Here is a 21,652-nt window from a genome sequence, read left to right on the forward strand (position 1 = left end):
CTCATGCAACAGTCTGCCTGAAGAAGGGACTCTGCCCTGAGACTAAGAATTAAGAAGCAGCTGGCCAGCTATGAGACAGGAGTGGTGGGCTATCTCAATAAAGAGAATGTGGGTGTGTTCGTTTTCTGTTGCTCTGTAACAAACGACCACAACCTTAGGGCTTAAAACCACACATTCATCCCATGGTTCCCATGGATGGGGAGTCCGAGCACTGCTGAGCTGGGTTCTCTGCTGGCCTCTTGGCCATCGAGGTGTCAGCGGACTGCGCTTGCATCTGGAGGCCAAACTGGGGAAGAATTGCTTCCAGATCCAACTGCGTCCAAGCTCAGGCTGTGGAAGAACTTCCTTCCATGCTGCTCTGCGACTGAGGGCTCTAGTTCCTTGCTGGCTGGAGGCTGGGGCCTGCCATTGGGTCCTCCAGGAGGCCTCCACAGGCTTCTTCAACACAGTGGCCAGCCAGGAGATGCTTTCTCTCTCATCTGCTAAGGTGAAGTCGTAGATAACGCAATGCAATCACACCAGGGGCTTCCCTGGTTGCTCTGTGGTGAAGAACCCGCTTGCCAATATAGGAGATTGGGCTCGATCCCGGGGTCAGGAAGAGCCCCTGGAGAAGGGAATGGCCACCCACTCCAGTATTCTTGCCTGGAGAATTTCATGGACAGAGGAGCCTGGTGGGCTATATATAGTCCATGGAGTTGCAAGAGTCAGACACGACTGAGCAATTAACACATATATACTCAGTCCAGCAATCCCACTCTGGGCATATATTCATGCACCCAAAGCTCACTGCAGCACCACTCACAACAGCCAAGACACGGAAGCAGCCTACATGCCATCAACAGAGGGATGGATAAAGGTGCGGTGTGCGGCCATAAAAAAGAATAAAATCATGCCGCTTGCAGCAACATGGATGGACCTAGAGGTTATATGGTATCACTCATAGATGGAATCTGATTTTTAAAAATCATACAAATGGACTAATTCACAAAACAGAAACAGACTTACAGATATCAAAAGCAAACTTCCGGTCACCAAAGAGGAGACGTGGGGGAAGGATGAATCAGGAGGCTGGGATGGACACAAACACGCTGCTGCACACAAGACAGACAACCAACAAGGACCTACTGTGTAGCACAGGGAACTCTGCTCAATACTCTGTGATAACCCATAGGAGAAAAGAATCTAAAAAAGAATTAATAAACATATATGTATAACTGAATCAACCTGCTGTACATCTGAAACTAACACAACATTGTAACTCAACTATACTCCAGTTAAAAAATGAAAAAACAAATTGGTACCATAACTCAAAAAAAAAAAAATAAAGACAAATGCTTCTCTAAGTATAAAATAATCTTCTGAAGAACATGCTCTCCAGAGAGTATCAACATCTCTCCAGGAGGGGAGCCAGGTGGCTGCAGGACAGGAATTTGAGGAAGACTGGGAACATTTTGAATTTTGAACCATGTGAACAATCTGCCTTACAAATAGCTGTGAAAAGAAGGGAAGCAAAAAGCAAAGGAGAAAAGGAAAGATATACCCATTTGCATGCACAGTCCCAAAGAATAGCAAGGAGGGATAAGAAAGCCTTCCTCAGCAGTCAGTGAAAAGAAATAGAGGAAAACAATAGAATGGGAAAGACTAAAGATCTCTCCAAGAAAATTACAGATACCAAGGGAACATTTCATGCAAAGATGGGCTCAATAAAGGACAGAAATGGTAGGGACCTAACAGAAGCAGAAGATATTAAGAAGAGGTGGCAAGAATACACAGAAGAACTGTACAAAAAAGATCTTCATGACCCAGATAATCACGATGGTGTGATCACTCACCTAGAGCCAGACATCCTGGAATGTGAAGTCCAGTGGGCCTTAGGAAGTATCACTATGAACAAAGTTAGTGGAGGTGATGGAATTCCAGTGGAGCTATTTCAAATCCTGGAAGATGATGCTGTGAAAGTGCTGCACTCAATATGCCAGCAAATTTGGAAAACTCAGCAGTGGCCACAGGACTGGGAAAAGGTCAGTTTTCATTCCAATCCCAAAGAAAGGCAATGCCAAAGAATGCTCAAACTACTGCACAATTGCACTCATCTCACACGCTAGGAAAGTAATGCTCAAAATTCTCCAAGCCAGGCTTCACCAATGCATGAACCATAAAATTCCAGATGTTCAAGCTGGTTTTAGAAAAGGCAGAGGAACCAGAGATGAAATTGCCAACATCCGCTGGATCATCGAAAAAGCAAGAGAGTTCCAGAAAAACATCTATGCCAAAGTCTTTGACTGTGTGGATCACAATAAACTGTGGAAAATTCTGAAAGAGATGGGAATACCAGACCACCTGACCTGCCTCTTGAGAAACCTGTATGCAGGTCAGGAAGCAACAGTTAGAACTGGACATGGAACAACAGACTGGTTCCAAATAGGAAAAGGAGTACGTTAAGGCTGTATATTGTCACCCTGCTTATTTAACTTATATGCAGAGTACATCATGAGAAACGCTGGGCTGGAAGAAGCACAAGTTGGAATCAAGATTGCAGGGAGAAATATCAATAACCTCAGATATGCAGATGACACCACCCTTATGGCAGAAAGTGAAGAAGAACTAAAGAGCCTCTTGATGAAAGTGAAAGAGGAGTGTGAAGAAGTTGGCTTAAAGCTCAACATTCAGAAAACTAAGATCATGGCATCTGGTCCCATCACTTCGTGGCAAATAGATGGGGAAACCGTGTCAGACTTTATTTTTCTGGGCTCCAAAATCACTGCAGATGGTGATTGCAGCCATGAAATTAAAAGACGCTTACTCCTTGGAAGGTAAGTTATGACCAACCTAGACAGCATATTCAAAAGCAGAGACATTAGTTTGCCAACAAAGGTCCGACTAGTCAAGGCTATGGTTTTTCCAGTGGTCATGTATGGATGTGAAACTTGGACTATAAAGAAAGCTGAGCACCAAAGAATTGATGCTTTGAACTGTGGTGTTGGAGAAGACTCTTGAGAGTCCCTTGGACTGCAAGGAGATCCAACCAGTCCATCCTAAAGGAGATCAGTCCTGGGTGTTGGAAGGACCAATGTTGAAGCTGAAACTCCAATACTTTGGCTACCTGATGTGAAGAACTGACTCATTTGAAAAGACCCTGATGCTGGGAAAGATTGAGGGCAGGAGGAGAAGGGGATGACAGAGGATGAGATGGTTGGATGGCATCACTGACTCGATGGACATGGGTTTGGGTGGACTCCGGGAGTTGGTGATGGACAGGGAGGCCTGGTGTGCTGTGGTTCATGGGGTCGCAAAGAGTCGGACATGACTAAGCGACTGAACTGAACTGAATATTCTGCAGTGAAGAAATAAATTCATTCATTTTTGAAAAGCAACCCTTCCAAAAACAATATGAAGAAAGGATTAGGAAGAAACCCTGGTAGCTGAGGGAGACAGATTAGGGGCCAAAGAGGGAAAAGGGTTTCTCAGTAATCCAAAGAACAGTGGAGGGGGACTTCCCTGGTGGCCCAGTGGCTAAGACTCTGGGCTCCCAATGCAGGGGGCCTGGGTTCCATCCCTGGTCAGGGAACTAGTTTCCACATGCTGGAACTAAGAGTGGGCACAATCAAAGACAAAACACATTAAAACAACAACAGTGGAGGTGAATTTGGAGGTGACGGTGAGGTTTGGAATCTCTCTGGTGTTGAGCCTCCGCCAGACTTCGTGAACCCCCTGCCTCGCTTCTTGGCTCCCCTGGCCCTACAGACATGGTCTCAAGCACCAGGCAGTCTTGGACTCCAAGAACTCGGCTGCCCCTAAAGGAAAGGCAATGGGTCCCTGACATGCAGCGCCCACCTGCTTTCGATAATCCCGATACAAAGCACTAATTTCTCTTTTTTAATATATTTGGTGGTCACTTCAAAGAGCATTGCATTAGACCAAAAAAAAAGGAAAAGAAAAAAAAAAGGGGAAAAGGCAACATTAGCAGAGAACCCCGGCGGGTTGTGATTGCATCTTTTTCCCTGAACACTGCTCCCTGCCTCCTCTCTGTGCTCTGAATTACCCATCCAGTCCCTGCGTAGCTAAATAATAATAATTACCATACAAATGAATATGCATATAAGCAAGAAAGCCTGTTTATTTTGGATGAGGGTTTGTTTTGTTTCTCAACAAACAGAGCACATAATTAGGCGCCTTACCTCTTCCTCTTGAAATTCTGTCTCCACTGGGAAGAGATGAAAAAGGTACTGGATGCCCCTGGAAGCTCAGAAGAAATTTTAAAACAAATTAAAGGAGATATTTCTTTACTTGGCAGGTAACAATGGCCTGGACATGATTGGAATCAGAATGTCAGGCTAGAAGGAGCTCTAGAGCGCAAGTCTGAGCCCAGTGGAGACACGGAGGCGGACGAAGGTGAGGTACTCACTGGAGAGACACAGCCGAGTGATGATCAGACAAGAACAGAGGGCCCAAAAACATCTTGGTTCGGGGGCTGACTGTGGGGACGCTGGGCAAGACCCTGAAAGCCTTAAGACGCTGCATCCCTAAAACACGGACGATGACAGCCCCGCCTCTACTGGGCTACTGCACAGATTAAACAAGGTCATGAACACAGCCCTCAGTCCGAGACCCCCGGTCAGGGGTCACCATCAACAGCGTGATGAGCACAGCCTGTCTGCACTGTGTCCTGACCGCGAGGCGCAGGGGACGAAGCGCCAGACCGGCCTCCCAGGCCTTTGTTTGGAGTCCAGACAACAACTGCCACCGCCACCAAAACAGCGATGGTAATGATAAGTATCTTCCACTATTATATCTTTTTGCCTTTTCATACTGTTCATGGGGTTCTCGCTGCAATAACTGGACTGATTTGCCATTCCCTCCTCCAGTGGGCCACTTTTTGTCAGAACTCTTCACTATGACCTGTCTGTCCCGGGTAGCCCTGCACGGCGTGGCTCAGAGATTCAATGAGTTACATAAGCCCCTTTGCCACGACAATGCTGTGATCCTGAATATTCATTTGAAGGACTGAGGCGGAAGCTGAAGCTCCAATACTTTGGCCACCTGATGCAAAGAGCTGACTCCCTGGAAAAGACCCTGATGCTGGGAAAGGTTGAGGGCAGGAGGAGAAGTGGATGACAGAGGATGAGATGGTTGGATGGCATCACCGAATCAATGGACATGAATCTGAGCAAACTCCGGGAGACACTGAAGGAACAGGGAAGCCTGGCGTGCTGCAGTCCATGGGGTCGCAAAGAGTGGGACAAGACTTAGTGAGTGAACAACAATGCTAATTAATAAGACAAACAGTTTTAATTCAACCAAGTGTCCAACATAATGCACAATAGAGTCGTATAGTACAACATAAATAGTAGTATCACTTATGATGTAATTAATTAATAATAGTCATAAGTGTTCTGACCACTTTGATAACGATGTAGCTGCTGGGTAGGACTTGAGATGCCTGGTCTCATGCTTTGTCCACGCTGCAGCTGTACAGCCAGGCTTGCATAAGCTCAAGAAAGGCTTATAGGAGTTAAATGTATATTTAGAGACTATTCTAGATCACCAAGGGCAAATGGGATGGCACAGAGTGCCATCGTGTTTTCCCCAGGAACAATGACTCGGTAACTTACAGAGATCAAAAAAACTTTTACATAGACAATCATATGATTGTCTGGCTCCCGTGTCTGGATTGTGGCTGGATCTTTGTGTCATGGGTTCCAGGGGGTTTAACTCACCAGTGAGATTCACCCAACCATCCAACCTCCCGACTCCATGCCTCTGAAGTCTAGGCTGAACGCTTGCACCCTGGAAACAGTCACTTAGATAAATAACTTTCACAAATTAAGACTTTTGAATGTTTTGAGGTTGGGAAGCCTGGCGTCTCTGGGGGGTCACTCGGCGTCCAGATGCCCGGCCTTCACGTCAGTCGGTACAAGGTCGTCAACAGCATGACAGTGGCTGCCCCTCTCTTCCCTTCCTCCCAGCACGCCTCCCCCCGCCCGCCCGTGGCCTTCTGCACAGCTTAGGGGTCTGGACTGGGGAGGGTCCCCCAGGGGCCTCCCTCCCTTCTCCTAGACACACCTCTCTGCTTGGCGTCTGCTAGGCCCTCTTTCTGGAAGCGTGTCCTCCCAGGCGCCCATCTCTAGCTAACATCCAACTGCACGGCTCGTCTGGTTTGTCATCTGTCTCCCCACAGCTAGAGTCTGTGCTCCTTGAGAGCAGGCCTTTCACTCTTTTGCTCACAGTCTTGGCATTTGGTGCACACGGGAATAAATGGATGAACAAACAAGTGCCTGTAGGAAGCTCCGGCACCGACCACGGGGCCACGTCCACCGGGACTTCAGTTCGGCAGGGGTGTAGCTGTGGCTCCCGAGCAGGTCCCAGGAACTGGGGCAGGAACTGAAGGCGTGCTCCCCGCCCATGCGTTCATGGCCACAGCCAGTCAGGCACATATTCTGCTGCCGGGAGCTTTGGGCACATGGAATTTGCTGATCGGCCACGCTGTGTCCAGATGTGCTTTTATTTTATTTGTTTTGGTCACAGTGCATGGTATATAGGATCCTAGTTCCCTGACCAGGCGTTGAATTCAAGCACCCTGGAATGCTTTCATACATTGGAAGCATGGAGACTTAACCACTGGGCCACCAGGACAGCCCCCCAGCTAGGCTTTTAAATAGCCCTCATGAATGTAAATTGGTGCAACCACTGTGGAAAACAATGTGGAGGCTTCTCAAAAAACTAAAAATAGAAGTTCCATGTGACCCAGTATTTCCACTCCTGGATATACATCCAAAAAACCCAAAACACTAATTTGAAAAGATGCATACACCCCAATGTTGATAGCAGCATTATTTACAATTGCAAAGACAGGTAAACAACCTAAGTGTCCCTCCACAGATGAGTGGATAAAGAAGATACGGTGCATGTATACAATGGAATATCACTCAGCCATAAAAAAAGAGAGAAATCGGCAGCAACATGAACGACTTGGAGGGCGTTATGCCAAGTGAAATAAGTCAGACAGAGAAAGACAAATTCTGTATCATATCACTTATGCTGCTGCTGCTGCTAAGTCACTCAGTCGTGTCCGACTCTGTGCGACCCCATAGACGGCAGCCCACCAGGCTCCCCCGTCCCTGGGATTGTCCAGGCAAGAACACTGGAGTGGGTTGCCATTTCCTTCTCCAGTGCGTGAAAGTGAAGTCGCTCAGTCGTGTCCGACTCTTAGCGATCCCATGGACTGCAGCCTACCAGGCTCCTCCGTCCATGGGATTTTCTAGGCAAGAGCACTGGAGTGGGGTGCCATCGCCTTCTCCATGATATCACTTATATGTGGAGTCTAAAAAAATGTAACAAACTAGTGAATGTAATGATGAAGAAACTGAGAACAAACTAGTGGTTACCACTGGGAAGAGAGGAGGGGAGAGGGACAAGACGGGGTAGGGGATAAGGAGGCACAAACAATCATTTATAAAATAAGCTACACAAGATATATTGTACAGCATAGTCAGTCAGTCAGTTAGTTAAGTCACTCAGTCGTGTCCGACTCTTTGCAACCCCATGAACCACAGCACGCCAGGCCACCCTGTCCATCACCAACTCCCAGAGTTCACTCAAACTCACATCCATTGAGTCAGTGATGCCATCCAACCATCTCACCCTCTGTCATCCCCTTCTCCTCCTGCCCTCAATCTTTCAGGGTCTTTTCAAATGAGTCAGTTCTTCCCATGAGGTGGCCAAAGTATTGGAGTTTCAGCTTCAACATCAGTCCTTCCAATGAACACCCAGGACTGATCTCCTTTAGGATGGACTTGTTGGATCTCCTTGCAGTCCAAGGGACTCTCAAGAGTCTTCTCCAACACCACAGTTCAAAAGCATCAATTCTTCGGCATTCAGCTTTCTTTATAGTCCAAATCTCACATTCATACATGACCACTGGAAAAACCATAGCCTTGACTAGACAGACTTTTGTTGGCAAAAATGTCTCTGCTTTTTAATATGCTATCTAGGTTGGTCATAACTTTCCTTCCTCCTTCCTACAAGGAGTAAGCATCTTTTAATTTCATGGCTGCAGTCACCATCTGCAGTGATTTTGGAGCCCAGAAAAATAAAGTCAGCCACTGTTTCCACTGTTTCCCCATCTATTTGCTATGAAGTGATGGGACCAAATGCCATGATCTTAGTTTTCTGAATGTTGAGCTTTAAGCCAACTTTTTCACTCTCCTCTTTCACTTTCATCAAGAGGCTCTTTAGTTCTTCACTTTCTGCCACAAGGGTGGTGTCATCTGCATATCTGAAGTTATTGATATTTCTCCCGGCAATCTTGATTCCAGCTTGTGCTTCCTCCAAGCCAGCGTTTCTCATGATGTACTCTGCATATAAGTTAAATAAGCAGGGTGACAATATACAGCCTTGATGTACTCCTTTTCCTATTTGGAACCAGTCTGTTGTTTCATGTCCAGTTCTAACTGTTGCTTCCTGACCTGCATACAGGTTTCTCAAGAGGCAGGTCAGGTGGTCTGGTACTCCCATCTCTTTCAGAATTTTCCACAGTTTATTGTGATCCACACAGTCAAAGGCTTTGGCATAGTCAATAAAGCAGAAATAGATGTTTTTCTGGAACTCTCTTGCTTTTTCGATGATCCAGCGGATGTTGGCAATTTGATCTCTGGTTCCTCTGCCTTTTCTAAAACTCCCCTGGGCCTGTGTTTGTGGCCCCATCACAAGCCTTCTCAGTCAAACTTGCTTTGGTCACGTGAAACTCTGTCTCCAGTGGCAGGTGGTGAGCCCGGGACCCAGGGGACCACCGAGCTCATGGGGGACTGAGGAGGAAGATGTGCTGGGGAAGGGGGTAGGGTCCCAGCGGGAAGGACAATGCAGTCTCTGCGGTGGGTGCTCAACTAGAGTGGGTGGAATCGAGCCAGGGGACTTGGGAGCTGGGTCACAACGAGGGAACTTGGTTACCATGAAAGTCTATGGTTAAGTGGCCTTTCTCCTAATATTGCTGGAAGGTGGAAGTTTGCTTTTTACTTAGAACTGAAGAGACAGAGCAGAAGTGTTTTTATCATCATGTTAAAGTACCAGTTAGGACACAGATTGGCAAACTACAGCCTGCTGCCTGTTTTTATAAATAAAGTTTTATTGGAACAAACCATGCGCTTTCATTTGTATATCATATATGGCTGCTTTCACATGACATCAGAGTTGAGTAATTGCAAAAGAGACTATATGGTCTGCAAAGGCTAAAATATTTACTATCTGGCCTGTGTCTTCCCCCTGATGTAGACTGGCCTCCGAGCTCTGGGCACCTGCCTATTCCTGGGCAGTGGAAGACCACCCACTCACAGGGAACAGTTTGAAGTCAGAGGAAATCCACCTGTTCAGACCAGACTTTGAAACTCAAACTGCAGTTAACTTGCAGCTCTCTCGTGATTTAGACCCACAAGGCTGAGGACCACGCAGAGCAAGGCTGTGAACACTGCCACTCCTTCACCAGTGCCCCAAGGAGGAGCCCAGTGTCTTACCAGATGTGGGCCTTGCCATCATTTAAGCAAGTGTGTGCACATGTGTGCATGTGTGTACACAAGTGCATGCATACATCTTTTAAAAATGCATGCACATATTTTAAAAAGCATACGGGTCCTGGTTCTGGGCAAGAAAGAGAAAACTGTCCCCACCCTGTCACCTCCACTGACAGCAGCTATAACGCGTGGATGGAATGCAAGGGGGCGCTCCTTGAGGACTCAGGAAGTATATCGTAATAGGGGAACTGGGGAAGAAGACCAGATGGCAAGATCCCACAAAACCAGTACCCCCGGCCTGGTCTCTCCAGGTGGCCTGAAACCTGAGTTGAGCCATAGGGAGGGACAGAGACGGGCCGGGAGCCCCTCTTTCTGGCTTGAGCAATACGAAAGGGGACTCCTGAGATGCAGAGAGCCCCTCTTTCTGGCTTGAGCAATACGAAAGGGGACTCCTGAGATGCAGAGAGAGTGGGGGAAACCTCCCTGTGCTTTCTTCTTTTCTGCTTCTTTGCACTCCTGCCTTGAGGCCTTCCTGCCACAGTCACAGTGACAAGGGGGCTGCAGGGGCCTCAAACTCCATAGCACAGGGGCCCCCTCCTCTCCAGGCCCAGAGAACGCAGCAAAGCCCCATGAGTCTCCCCTCACTGTCCTCCTAGCACTTGGCTCTGACAGAGCCCAGTAGATCAAGGCCCAGCTTTCTGACCGAGAGGCCAAATAAAGGAAAACCAGGGAACCGGAGGTCACCAGGAAGACGGCAGAGGGGGCGCGCAGGAAAGCGATGACACGGTCGTTTATGGACTCCTGGTCACTTCCGAGCTGCACACACACAGGTCCAACCCCAGCCTTCCAGCCTCCCTGAGAAATCAGCCACAGCACAGACCAGTGCCCAGATCCCTCCAGGTGGCATCCACACGGCACAGAGCAGGAGAGACCCGCACAACACCGCAAAGGCTTGAGAGCTGAGGTGGAAACCACAGCCCAGAGAAGGTGGCTAGAACTCGTGACCGGAGCCCAACTGGGCCAGTCATTTGCTAAGACAAAAATATCAACGTTTGCCATGGAATTCAAGCAGGACTCAGAGCCTCAGAGCAATATTTTGAACATCCAGGATACAAAATTACTAAGGACAGGGCTTCCCTGGTAGCTCAGTGGTAAAGAATCCGCCTGCTAATACAGGAGACACAGGTTCGACCCCTGGTCCAGGAGGATCCCACATGCCATGGGGCAGCTGGGTCTGGGAGCCGAAAGCACGAAGCCTGTGCTCTGGAGTCTGTTCACCACGGCAGGAGAAGTCACCACAGTGAGAAGGGCGTGAACCGCAGCTGGAGGGTGGCCTCCACTTGCTGCAAGAAGAGAAAAGCTCACGAAGCAGCAAGGACCCAGCCCAGCCATAAATAAATAAACAAAGAATTTTAAAAATTACTAAGCACAGGGAGAACCAGGAAAATTTCATCTCACGTGGGAAAAGATATCAGACACCACTACCAACATGATTCCAGTGTTAGAATTATCAGACAAGACATGAAAGCAGCTATTACTAAAACAACCGCAACAACAGAGCTCCAAGTAAATGAATGGACACGTTGTAAGTCTCAGCCAAGAAAATGAAGGAAGAGAGAAGAACCAACTGGAGTTTTCAGAACTGAAAAATACAATAATCAAAATTTAAAACTCAGTGGATGAGCTCAACAGGAGAATTCAGATGAGAGAGAAGAGATTTAATGAGCCCAAAGCTAGTTCAATACAAATGATGAAATCGTATCAACAGAGAGGAAAAAAGAACAGAGCTTTAGTGAGGGAACATGAGGGAACACCGACAGTCTGACCTGACCTTCATGCCACTGGGGTCTCAGAAGGAGCCAGGAGAAAGAGAATGGTGTGGGAAATTATGTGGGGAAGACACGGCTGGAAACTTCCCAAGCTTGAAGAAAAACGTCAACCTACGAATTCAAGGAATTCAGCAAACCCTGCAAAGAATAGTCCTCCAAAATCCACACCCAGACGTATCATAGTTAAACTTCAGAAAGTTAAAGAAAACAATCTTGAAAGCAGCAAGAGAGAAAAGATGCGTTATTTATAAGAGTTCTAATGACTATAGATTTTCACCAGAAACGACGGTGCTAAAAATGGAACATTTATAAAGTGCTGAAAGAAAAAATTGGTGATCTAGGATTCTGAATCCAGAAAAAAATATCCTGCAGGAATGAAGGCAAAATAAAGACATTCTCAGGACCTCACTGATGGTTCAGTGGTTAAGACTCCGTGCTTCCACTGCAGGGGGCCGGGAACTAAAATTCCACACGCTGCGGGGCTCAGCCAAAAAATAAAAAATAAATTAAAAAAAATGAATAAAGATGTTCTCAGATGCAAGAAAAGCCTACTCTAGAAGAATTGCTCAAAGAAGTTTTTCAGAAACTTTTTTCAGAAAGGGACACTTGGAACATTAGGAATGGAGAACAAGAGAAATGGTAAATACTTGGATAAATACAGCAAACAATTCTCTTGAGTTTTTAAAACATGTTTGATGACTGAGAGCAAAAATGCTAACATCTGCCTGAAGGGATTTTGGTGCATATAGATGCAATACACACGACAGCTGCACTAAGAGGGAAGAGATCTACATTGTATGTTCTACCTGAAATGGTAAAACCGGCTCGAAATAGACTGGAAATCTAAGTCTGTATATTGTAATCACCAGGTCATTCACTTAAAAAAGAAAGAAAGAGTGATATAGTAAAAAAAAAAAAAAGAAAAGAAAAAGAAAACCACAAGCAAAAAATTAAAATGGAATACTAAAAAAAAATTCCAACAATTGATAAATTGGATGAAGATGAAACATGTATTTTTTATGAACCACAAGGTCACAATCCCTCGGGCCCCGCTCACCTGCCCACGCCCCAGGAGGCCAACCTCCACCGAGGGCCTCGCTGGGACCCCTGCACTCTGACGTCATGGGGTCTTGCGGAAGAGGACTAGCCAGAGAGCAGGGGATGGAGTGAGTGTTCGGCCCCAGCTCTGCCTCTGCCCCCGCAGGTCCCGTCCTACACAGCTTCGACCCTGTGCGCGATCCAGCTTATCCCTACAGGGGCCTGAAGGCTCCCCAGGCACCTCCTTGTTGCTTTTCCTCCATCCCAGGTGAAGCCCACGTGCACAGTCTGACCTTCGCCAGACTTCAGAGCTGCACCCTTCTCTGCAGGTCATCTCTGCTCTGGGACATGAACACGCGGCCCCGACCTCTGACCCTCCTTCATCTGGTGACAGAGCCCTGCTCCCTGGAGCCCCCCAGTCCCCACCACCCAGCTCCACACACAGCTTCTCACCCTCCTGATGCAGTCCTCTTCCTTCAGGCGCTCCTGCATCAGTCTGATGAGCAGCATGGTGGGTACCATCTAAAGGAAAGATGACACGGAATGAGGGCCTGCCCCACGCCACCCCCCCTCCCCGCCCCGTGTGGGGGCTCAAGGGGACACAGAGCTGTCAGGCCAGTGGGCTCTGCTAAGGCCCGAGGACCTGGCCCTGTGGCCATGAAGCTTCTCCAGATCCCTGACCAGGGCCCTGTGGCCTCTGTGAAGTCCAGGGCCAACCTGTGGCCCCAGGGTGGTCCAGACTCCTTGAGAGCCCCCCTATCCCACGCATGCGCACCCACCTCCATTCGCTTGCTTCTCCGGCACCCCGCCCCAGCCCAGATGCTCTCCCCCACCCCCACCTGGGTGACTCCTGGCTCCCCAAGTGCCGCTGCCTACAGGCAGCCCTCCCTGACTCTTCCCCGGGCTGGGCTGGGGGCTGCCATGATCCTCCATGGCAAACTCTGTTACTGTGCTAACCATGTGGCCTTCCAGGGGCCTGTGCACACATCTGTCTCCCCAGAGAGCTTCAGAGTTCCTGGATGAAGGGGACTGAGTCTTCCTCTCTTTGGCCACCAGACACTAATGTGCAGGAGGGAGCCAGTCCTGCCCATGTCTTCCCATCCCCACGTCCTGTGAAGCGAGCCCTGGTGTTCCGCGGTGTTTGTCCCACGGAGATGGGCCAACGCTAGAAAGGAGGGCTTTCTCCCTCGGAGAGCTGGCTGTGAGGTGCTGACCCGCACCCCTTCCCGCCTGCACCAGCACAGCGTCGGGGGCGGAGGAAGCCCTGCTGACGTCATGGTCCTTAATCCACTCCGGAAGTAGTGCGCCTGCGGCGGCTTCCGCCGAGTGCGCGCCGGCTGCCAGGCTGCGGCGGCCCACGTTTGCGGCTCCGTGCAGTCGGTACTGCTGTCATCCTCCTTTTACGCTTGGGGAAGTTGGGCCTCAGAGAGGTTAGGCCACCTCCCCAGGGCTACACAGCCAGGTGGGAGCAGAGGTGGGGCCTGAACCCGATCAGGCCAGGCTCGGGGAGGATGGACCAGTGCAGGGTGACGCTCAGAGCGGCCTTCCTTCCGTTTCCGTTCTTCTCAGCAGCCTCTCTCTTGGACCAGAACTGACGTCCCATTTTTCACAAGGTCCGTTCTTTCTAACAAAGCCTCCCACGCCCCAGAGCCAATGCCCCTGGAAAACTCACTCCCGGGTGTCCCCATGACCCCTGGTCACTAAAAGCGGGTGCTTCTCCCCAAACTCCCAAACACTGGGCCAGCCCCAGCGCGTACCTCCCAAGCTGCCTCAGGGCTGACTGGTCTCTGGGAGGGGCTGGACTTCTGCCAGGTGCAGGGGAGGGGCCTTGGGACCAGGGCCCAGGCACCCGGCTGTGGGGCGAGGGCCAGAGGAGACCTATCTTACCCACCCTGTGCCAAGCCGGGGACCCAGGAGGGACAGTGGGGACAAGCACCTTGCCCTGATTTCCCCAAGGATCCTTAGGGTGAATGGGGGCCCTGGCAACATTTTAGTGATGCTGGAGAAAAGTCTGGATCTCTCATTCTAGACCCAGCGTTCAGAGTGACCAGAGCCTGCCTCGGGAATGCTACTGAGTCTGCCTGGAGTGCTGCAGGGACACCTGAAGGCACACAGCGCTGGGACGTCACAGAGCTGCTGGGACGGGTCAGGGGACTGCACGGGGCTGCTGGCTTACATGTGGACGTTAATAAGTGTCCGTGCACGTGGAGAACACGTCCACACCTCACTCTCATTGTGGCCTAGGAGCAAGGGTCGGGAAAACAGACGGCGCCCGGCCCCTCTAACCACTGACGTTTGCCATGTTTATCTGTGCGAGTGAACAGTTCAGTCAGTTTGCACACAAGAGCGATTCTGAGACAGCGAATGGGGTACTGGACGTGCAGAGAGGACCTTGGAGGTGAGGGGACAATCCTCTCAGGGGCTTGCAGTCTCCTGGATTCTCCAGGAGCACCCTGACCTGCCATCTCCTTGAGCTGTTACAATGGGTTCCCAACAAGAGCAGGCTGGGCTTGGGCAGATGGAGGTGGTGGTGAAGGACGCCCCGGGAACCAGCCCATAGGGGAGGGTCAGGGGCCAGAGGGGGAGGGGGAGGAAGGTCGTGAGTACTGATCCAGGAGGTTCTCTCCGGATTCGGGAGGACGTTCCCAGGGAGAACCTTGGGGGACCACCGGACTGGCTGGGGACTCAGATGCTCTCCATTTGGGCCTTGACCACCCACTGAGGACCCTGGCCAGCGCCTGCAAAGCTTTGAGTCTCGCTTTCCGAATCTGTAAATGAGATGCAGACAAAGTCCTTCAGCGTTGCCGTGAGGATTAAGTGAGGTGGGACATGTGGCTGCTGGTGTGTGTGTGGCCCCCAGCAAGGGCTCGGTACTGTGGCAATTGTTACCCTGGGGTACCCTTAATAAACCCAGGACATGAGTGAAATCATCAGGGGCGGGAACTTTGCTTTCCACTGGATCCAAAGCTGAGAGGATGTAAGAGCTGGAGTGGTAGCAGCCACTTTGCAGGCACAAGGGGCGTATAAGGGAAGAAAACCAGCACAAGAGGAGAGAGACACCAGGTTTCTCAGCCGCAGAATGGCTTTTCCAGGATGTTGAATTAGAAGAGGAAGAGCAGGCCTTGAAAGTCATGGGGCCACTTCTACAAAGTGGACAGCAAAAGCAGGAGCAGGAGAGAGAATGAATGAATGAGTGACACATACAGAAAAGAGCAGGCCAGAGGCTAGCCAACATCCAGCCCGTTCAGTATCTCCTAAGACACCTCTGTGTCCTTACATCTGCCCTGTCCTGCTTAAGCCAGTAGTTCTCAACCTGAACCCACATCCTGGAAGAGCTTGTTAACGCACAGATCACTGGCCCCGCCCCAGGGTTCTGACTCCACAGGTCTGGGGTGAGGCTGGGAATCTGCATTTTGAGCAGGTTTTCAGGTGATGCTGAGGATACTGGTCCAGGGACCACACCTGGAGAACCACTGGCTTAAAAAAAACTCCAGCATCCAAGAGCCCCACGGTACGTGGAAGAAGTTGCTGGAGAGGGACCTGTCCTGCTGGTGCCCATGTTGCCCCAACTAGAGCCCCCCCAGGACTGGCGAGGGGAATGGGGAGGAGCACTGCCCCTCCCCTCCGCGTGCTTCCTATCCTTTCCTGTCCCCGGGTGTCCCTGCTGACCCCAGAAACAGCAATTTCCACCCCATGATTCCTCCCCTTCCCTGCCATCACCCATTCAGGAGGCAGCATTCAAACAGGTTCTGGGACACGGGGGATGGGGGGGTGCAAGCCCATCAAAGAACACGGGTTGAAAGGCGACAGGTCCGGGTGGAGCGTGGTGCCCCCCACGGTCTGCACGGCGGGGGACAGGCTGGCGACTTTGAGCGCGGCCCCTCTCGGGTGCCCCCCACCGCTCCCTGCCTCAGTGCTGTCTCGGTACCAGCTTTGATGTGTCACGTCAGCGGCGGGGGCTTCCCGGGGGCCGCTGCTCGGAGCCCTGCCAAACTGTCTTTGCGGCAATCAGGCTCCCTCCTTCCCGAGCTCTGCCACACTCTCCCACCCCAGCCCCCAAAGTGTGGCTTTTGGGGAGAATCAGGGACAAGCTGGACGGAGCCCAGTGCAGCCCCTGCTGCTCACCGAGAAGGCCAGCACAGGTGCATGCCCCCAGCCCTGCCGCCCCACGCAGGGGCGACACGACAGCCAGCTGGCCAGGCCCCTCGCCGTAAAGGGCAGAATCAGCTGTGTGGCTCCAGGGTGCGCCTTTCTTCTCCTCCCAGCACCCAGGCCCGGGACAGAACTGCTGGCTGGGAGCCTCGCACGTGCCGCCCCTGTCCCGATGGGGCAGCCCCTGGTGTGGCCGCTCAAGCCCTGTCTGTCCCCGGGCACCTCACTGGACTTCTCAAGCCCGAGCTTCCTCCCCCAGGATGACAGGAGCCTGCGTGGTCTCACCACCAGGCCCCGCGCTCAGGGCCCCTGACGTCCCCACGTCACCCTTGGGCGGACGCTTGCTCAGGAGTTGCAGGCGTCCTGATCAATGGTATGAACTTCCGTCTGGAGCAGAGCAGGGAGGGGAAGAGTTGAGGCTCCTGGCCGGCCTGACGGCACCCCCTCGCCTCTGAAGGGGCTGCTGCTGGGAGAGGAAAGGCCTATACTTGGACTGGATCAGAGAAGCCTTTAAAGACAACTCTCCTTTTCAAAGCTTCTGCCGCTTCTCGGAGCTGTCAGAACAGGTTTCCGTGGCAGACTCTCCTAGTTCTAGCTTCCGAAACAGTGACAGGAGATGGGGAGGCGGGGTGGGGAGCAGGGGCCCAGGCTTTGAAGGGAGCTCACAGACACTGGCACGGGGCAGCCGACAGCCCCACAGAGGGAGGGGGCCGGAAGGGAGACCCGAGGGTGGGAACAGCCAGCGAACTTGAAAGGAGCCACGGAGACTGCTCCTCGGGTTCCTCTGCCCCGCTCCTGGGCTGTAACTTCCTCTACCACCCCAAATCTTCCCAGAGGACCGTTCCATACCACTGCCTCGAGGGGCAGACAGGGAAGGGCCAAGCACACAGGGAGCAGCCAGGAGGCAGGTGGGATGGTGGGGTGGGGTCGGGGACGGAGACCAGACCACCCCAGAGGACTGGGAGCCAGGACTGAGGGAAGATCCTGGGAACCTCTGCAGGGGACCACACTCTGTGTGGGCATTGGCAGGCTGAGGGCACATGTCCCATGATTTGGATGTTATTAAATGGTGATGACACCTGGGCACTTGGGGGCATCAGGCTCCATCAGGCTCTTGATCTGTAAATGAGACTGAAGGGAGGAGCTAAACAGAACTGAAGTTAGGAAGCACCCAGCTTTGGCACGTTCTGGCTGGGCTGGCCTTCAGAGTGTGGGTCGTTTAGTCACACAAGAAACACAGGCTGGTCTGCTCCTTATGCAAGAGTCGCATTCCAAAAGAAACCTCGATTTAACAATCACTGCGCTGTACACGGAGAAGGCAATGGCTCCCCACTCCAGTACTCTCGCCGGAGGAGCCTGGAAGGCTGCAGTCCATGGGGTCACTGAGGGTCGGACACGACTGAGCGACTTCACTTTCACTTTTCACTGTCATGCATTGGAGAAGGAAATGGCAACCCACTCCAGTGTTCTTGCCTGGAGAATCCCAGGGATGGGGAAGCCTGGTGGGCTGCCGTCTATGGGGTCGCACAGAGTCGGACACGACTGAAGCGACTTAGCAGCAGCAGCAGCGGCGCTGTGCAAGTACTGACTGCCATGAGAAGAGATGGGTGGTGTGTGGGGTGGGCTCCCAGCTGACCAGACCAGGATTACCCAGGGAGGGTGACTGACTCCAGATGCCCGGCCCCACATCCAGAGATCCAGACTAAGGGAGTCCCACGGGTGCCGGGTGAGTAACCCGCTGCTCGGGTTGAGAACCTCTGGAGGGGGCAGTTTTACATTTGCAAATATGCATGCTTCCTGCAGGGATTTCAATTAATAAAGCTTTTCTTTTTTCCCAGTAAAAATAGAAAATAATCAAGAGTGATCACATTCAGCTTCAGCTAACCAAGAAATGTCCCTTCCCCGTGGAACCTCTTCACCTTCCGATCACGTTCTGTGTGATGAGAACCCAGCAAGACTTGACTCTTCCCCCAAACTCCCAGAGAGGCCAGGACCAAGCTGAGGCTCTCAGGAGCCCTGGACACAAGCCCAAGGTGGGGCTCGAGCTCAGGTCATACAGGCGTGGGGTTGGCACCTGGGCAGGCGCCGCCTTCAACTCGCACCCTGGGCTCCAGTTGGCCTCACGCTGGCTCCCTACCCAACGCCACCCCCTCCGGGGGCCAGCCTCTCTGAGCCTTTTTGTGGTGTTTGTGACGCTAACTCAGGTGGCAGGCTGAGAAACGGACCCAGAGGGAGCAGATGAGGACCAGAGACTTGACAAAGCAGGTGAGTTCACTGCAGAGCGCCAAGGTGGCTTTGGTCCTCGTGGAGAGGAGATGAGAGACACCTGCCTGGGGAGGTGAGAGACACCTGTTCCCAGGAGTGCCCTGGGGCAGGGGTGGGCCAGTGGCAAGAACCGCGAGACACCCACCTCCTCGGGGGAGTTTAACCCTGACTGTAGAAATATGGGTAAGTTTTCTAAGCATGAAGTATAGGGCTGTGTGTTTTTAATTTAAAGTGCCTTTTTTTGGGGGGTGTGGAAACAAAGACCTCCCGAAAGAGGAAAGCCCAGTCCGCCTAGCGGCAGTCTGCGCCAGCAGGGGGGTTGGCCGCAGCGCCAGCGTCTGGCAGGCAGAGGACTGGGACGGCTTTATCGGCGCCCTGAGCTGGGTGTCCTGTGTGCGTGGTTAGGGGAGTGGACTTGGCCTTCCCTGGTCACAAGCTGAAAGTGGGGACAAGGATTCGGGAAGCTGGCAGCTCACTTTGAAGCAAGTTCTGGCCATTTGGGACCGACTGTGACCGGGGTTGTTGCTGGGCTTCCTGGACTGAACCAGAGGCGCAGGCTGACTTCCTCCCAGTCTAATAACTCTGAGCCCGCTGGCTTCTGAGGCCAGTTACTGAAGACAGCAGGTTGGTTTCCTGGGCCGGTTGCTGTAGGCTGCGGGCCAGAGATCTCTTCTGATGTCTGGTCCAGCCATTGTATAATATATTCAGCCTCTCAGCAGATATAGACTAGCATACCCTCAGATGAAATGAAGTGCCATGCGGGTTTGCTTTCAAATGACCAGGAAGCAGGGGGCTGGGGCATCTCCATGGGTCGGGACTGCTATGAGCTGATGACGCTGCCTGAAGCCAGATGATGGGTCCGTGAATGTTCTTACATGCTTCCTACTGCTTCTGGGCACCTTTACAACTTCTTGCAACAAAGCTAGAAACCACCCAACCATAGAGCTGTTTCCCATCCCTGGCTGCCTGGAACCCCCAGCCTCCTCAGCTACCCCTGCCTATGTGGGTCTTCTGCCAGATGCTGGGTTCTTCCACATACTGCTTTTAGCACAACTCGGGTTGGCTCCACGGAGTCCCTAAACCTTGCTGCCTGTATGCTCGGAGCCACTTTCGGGGCTCAGCAGGTGCTCAGAGAACCCTCAGGAAACGAGTGAGTCCAGCGACAACGACGGCATGAAGGCTTCCCTGTCCTGCGGCCTGGGCTGGGCGCCCCCGCCCCCCGGCTTCCCTGTCCTGCGGCCTGGGCTGGGCGCCCCCGCCCCCCGGCTTCCCTGTCCTGCGGCCTGGGCTGGGCGCCCCCGCCCCCCGGCTTCCCTGTCCTGCGGCCTGGGCTGGGCGCCCCCGCCCCCCGGCTTCCCTGTCCTGCGGCCTGGGCTGGGCGCCCCCGCCCCCCGGCTTCCCTGTCCTGCGGCCTGGGCTGGGCGCCCCCGCCCCCGCCCCAGTGGCTAGAAGCTCCCAGGGGCGAGGAGAAGGCACTCATCTTTGGGTCTTGTCCTGCGGCCTGGGCTGGGCGCCCCCCGCCCCCGCCCCAGTGGCTAGAAGCTCCCAGGGGCGAGGAGAAGGCACTCATCTTTGGGTCTCCCATGGTTTGGCGGGAGGGTGCTTGGCATACAGGAGGCGATTGGGATGTGTTTCAGCCACCACTTGGAAATTTTAAAGATGGAGATGTCTTGGTTAACACCGACTGTATGAGAGAATTCCATATAGGAGGCAGAGCAGAGATTAACAGGAGAAAATTACGTATTTGAAGGTATTATTGCTGCTTGCAAAAGAGAGCTCTAAAGGCTCTGGATCAGCAGCGCTTTAAAGACAACGCTTAATGAGTGGCCTCGCGGGCAGGCGGCTCCGCGGCAAGGCCACGCACCCCCTCGCCTCCTCAGAACCTTCCCCTCCTTCATCAGTCCGGACGCCCTGGCCTTTCATCTTCCCCCCACCCGAGCCTCCGAACCAAAGAACCCCAACAAGATACCCTTGAAAGCACTTCAATGTGGTCTGATAATTAGAGTAATGAAACCCAGGAGGAATTTCCTTAAACTCCCTCCTCGCTGTTGAATTTTATAAACCTAATAAAAGCATCTTTATCCTAGAAATCAGCCTGCCTCCCCCACCCTGGAAAGTTTAGCTTCTGCAGGAAATGAGATAACCGCTTTCTTTCTAAAACCGGATTCCACCCCTAGAGCTGCCATCCCCCAAACTCCATCCATACACTCTGACTCCGGCAAGACATGGGGGCTGGGCAGGGGGCATCACTTGCTTCCCCGAGAGTCCTGGCCAGGAACATGGGGTCAGCAAGTACTCTGGATTAAGCGGTTTTAGAGCTGGTTCACCAGCTGGGAAGGTAGAGAGGCTAGTCTTGCTGAGTGAGGTTTTCTTTCTTTCACCAAATTGTTACTTTCAGCAAATCAGCAAATTTGAGGTCGGGGGTTTGCCTGAGTGACACGTCATCTCCAGGAACGTCCTCACCCCGGCAGGCCCTCCCGCCCACAGCCGAGCTCCAGGGCCTCGACATACCCACTGTGCACACCCCTCACCAGAGCTGGCAGGGCCCCGTGGCCACCTGACCAGCAGGCCCACGCAGCTCCCTTTTCTGGAAACTTGGTCTTGGCGCTGCCTCTGGGGATGGTCTGAGCTGAAGACACAGGAACCGGGACAAGGCAGGCGGTCGTGAGCAGGCAAGGACGACAGAGACGAAGGGACACAGAAGACGAAGGGAGAGCCACAGAGAGAATGGACACAAGGGACAAGCAAGCACATAGGGCGGAGCAGGCCAGGGTGCTGCCCAGGCTCCGGCCTCAGAGACGGGGGGATGGATGGGCACTTCCTCCATCCGGAGCCCAGGGGTCACTGCGTCCGCCTTCAGATTCC

General features: G+C 52.3%; 1 protein-coding gene across 15 annotated transcripts in view; it reads right to left on the minus strand.

Annotated features, from left to right (window-relative positions):
- The window catches only part of AK8 (adenylate kinase 8), a 136,559-nt gene that overhangs the window by 99,602 nt on the left and 15,305 nt on the right, over positions 1–21,652 (minus strand). For 10 of the 15 annotated variants that reach the window (XM_044926494.2, XM_044926490.2, XM_044926491.2 and 7 more), the window contains 2 exons: positions 12,824–12,892; positions 1,126–1,182 (listed from right to left, as the gene is read on the minus strand). In XM_044926494.2, the coding sequence (XP_044782429.1) occupies positions 1,126–1,182; positions 12,824–12,892 (126 nt within the window). Of the gene's footprint in view, positions 1–1,125; positions 1,183–12,823; positions 12,893–13,327; positions 13,732–21,652 lie in introns of those variants that run through there. The other 5 variants (XM_044926495.2, XM_044926493.2, XM_006062153.4 and 2 more) reach the window with 3 other exon arrangements.

The sequence above is a fragment of the Bubalus bubalis genome, chromosome 12, assembly GCF_019923935.1.
Source record: "Bubalus bubalis isolate 160015118507 breed Murrah chromosome 12, NDDB_SH_1, whole genome shotgun sequence".
In the NCBI taxonomy this organism is placed as follows: Eukaryota; Metazoa; Chordata; class Mammalia; order Artiodactyla; family Bovidae; genus Bubalus; species Bubalus bubalis.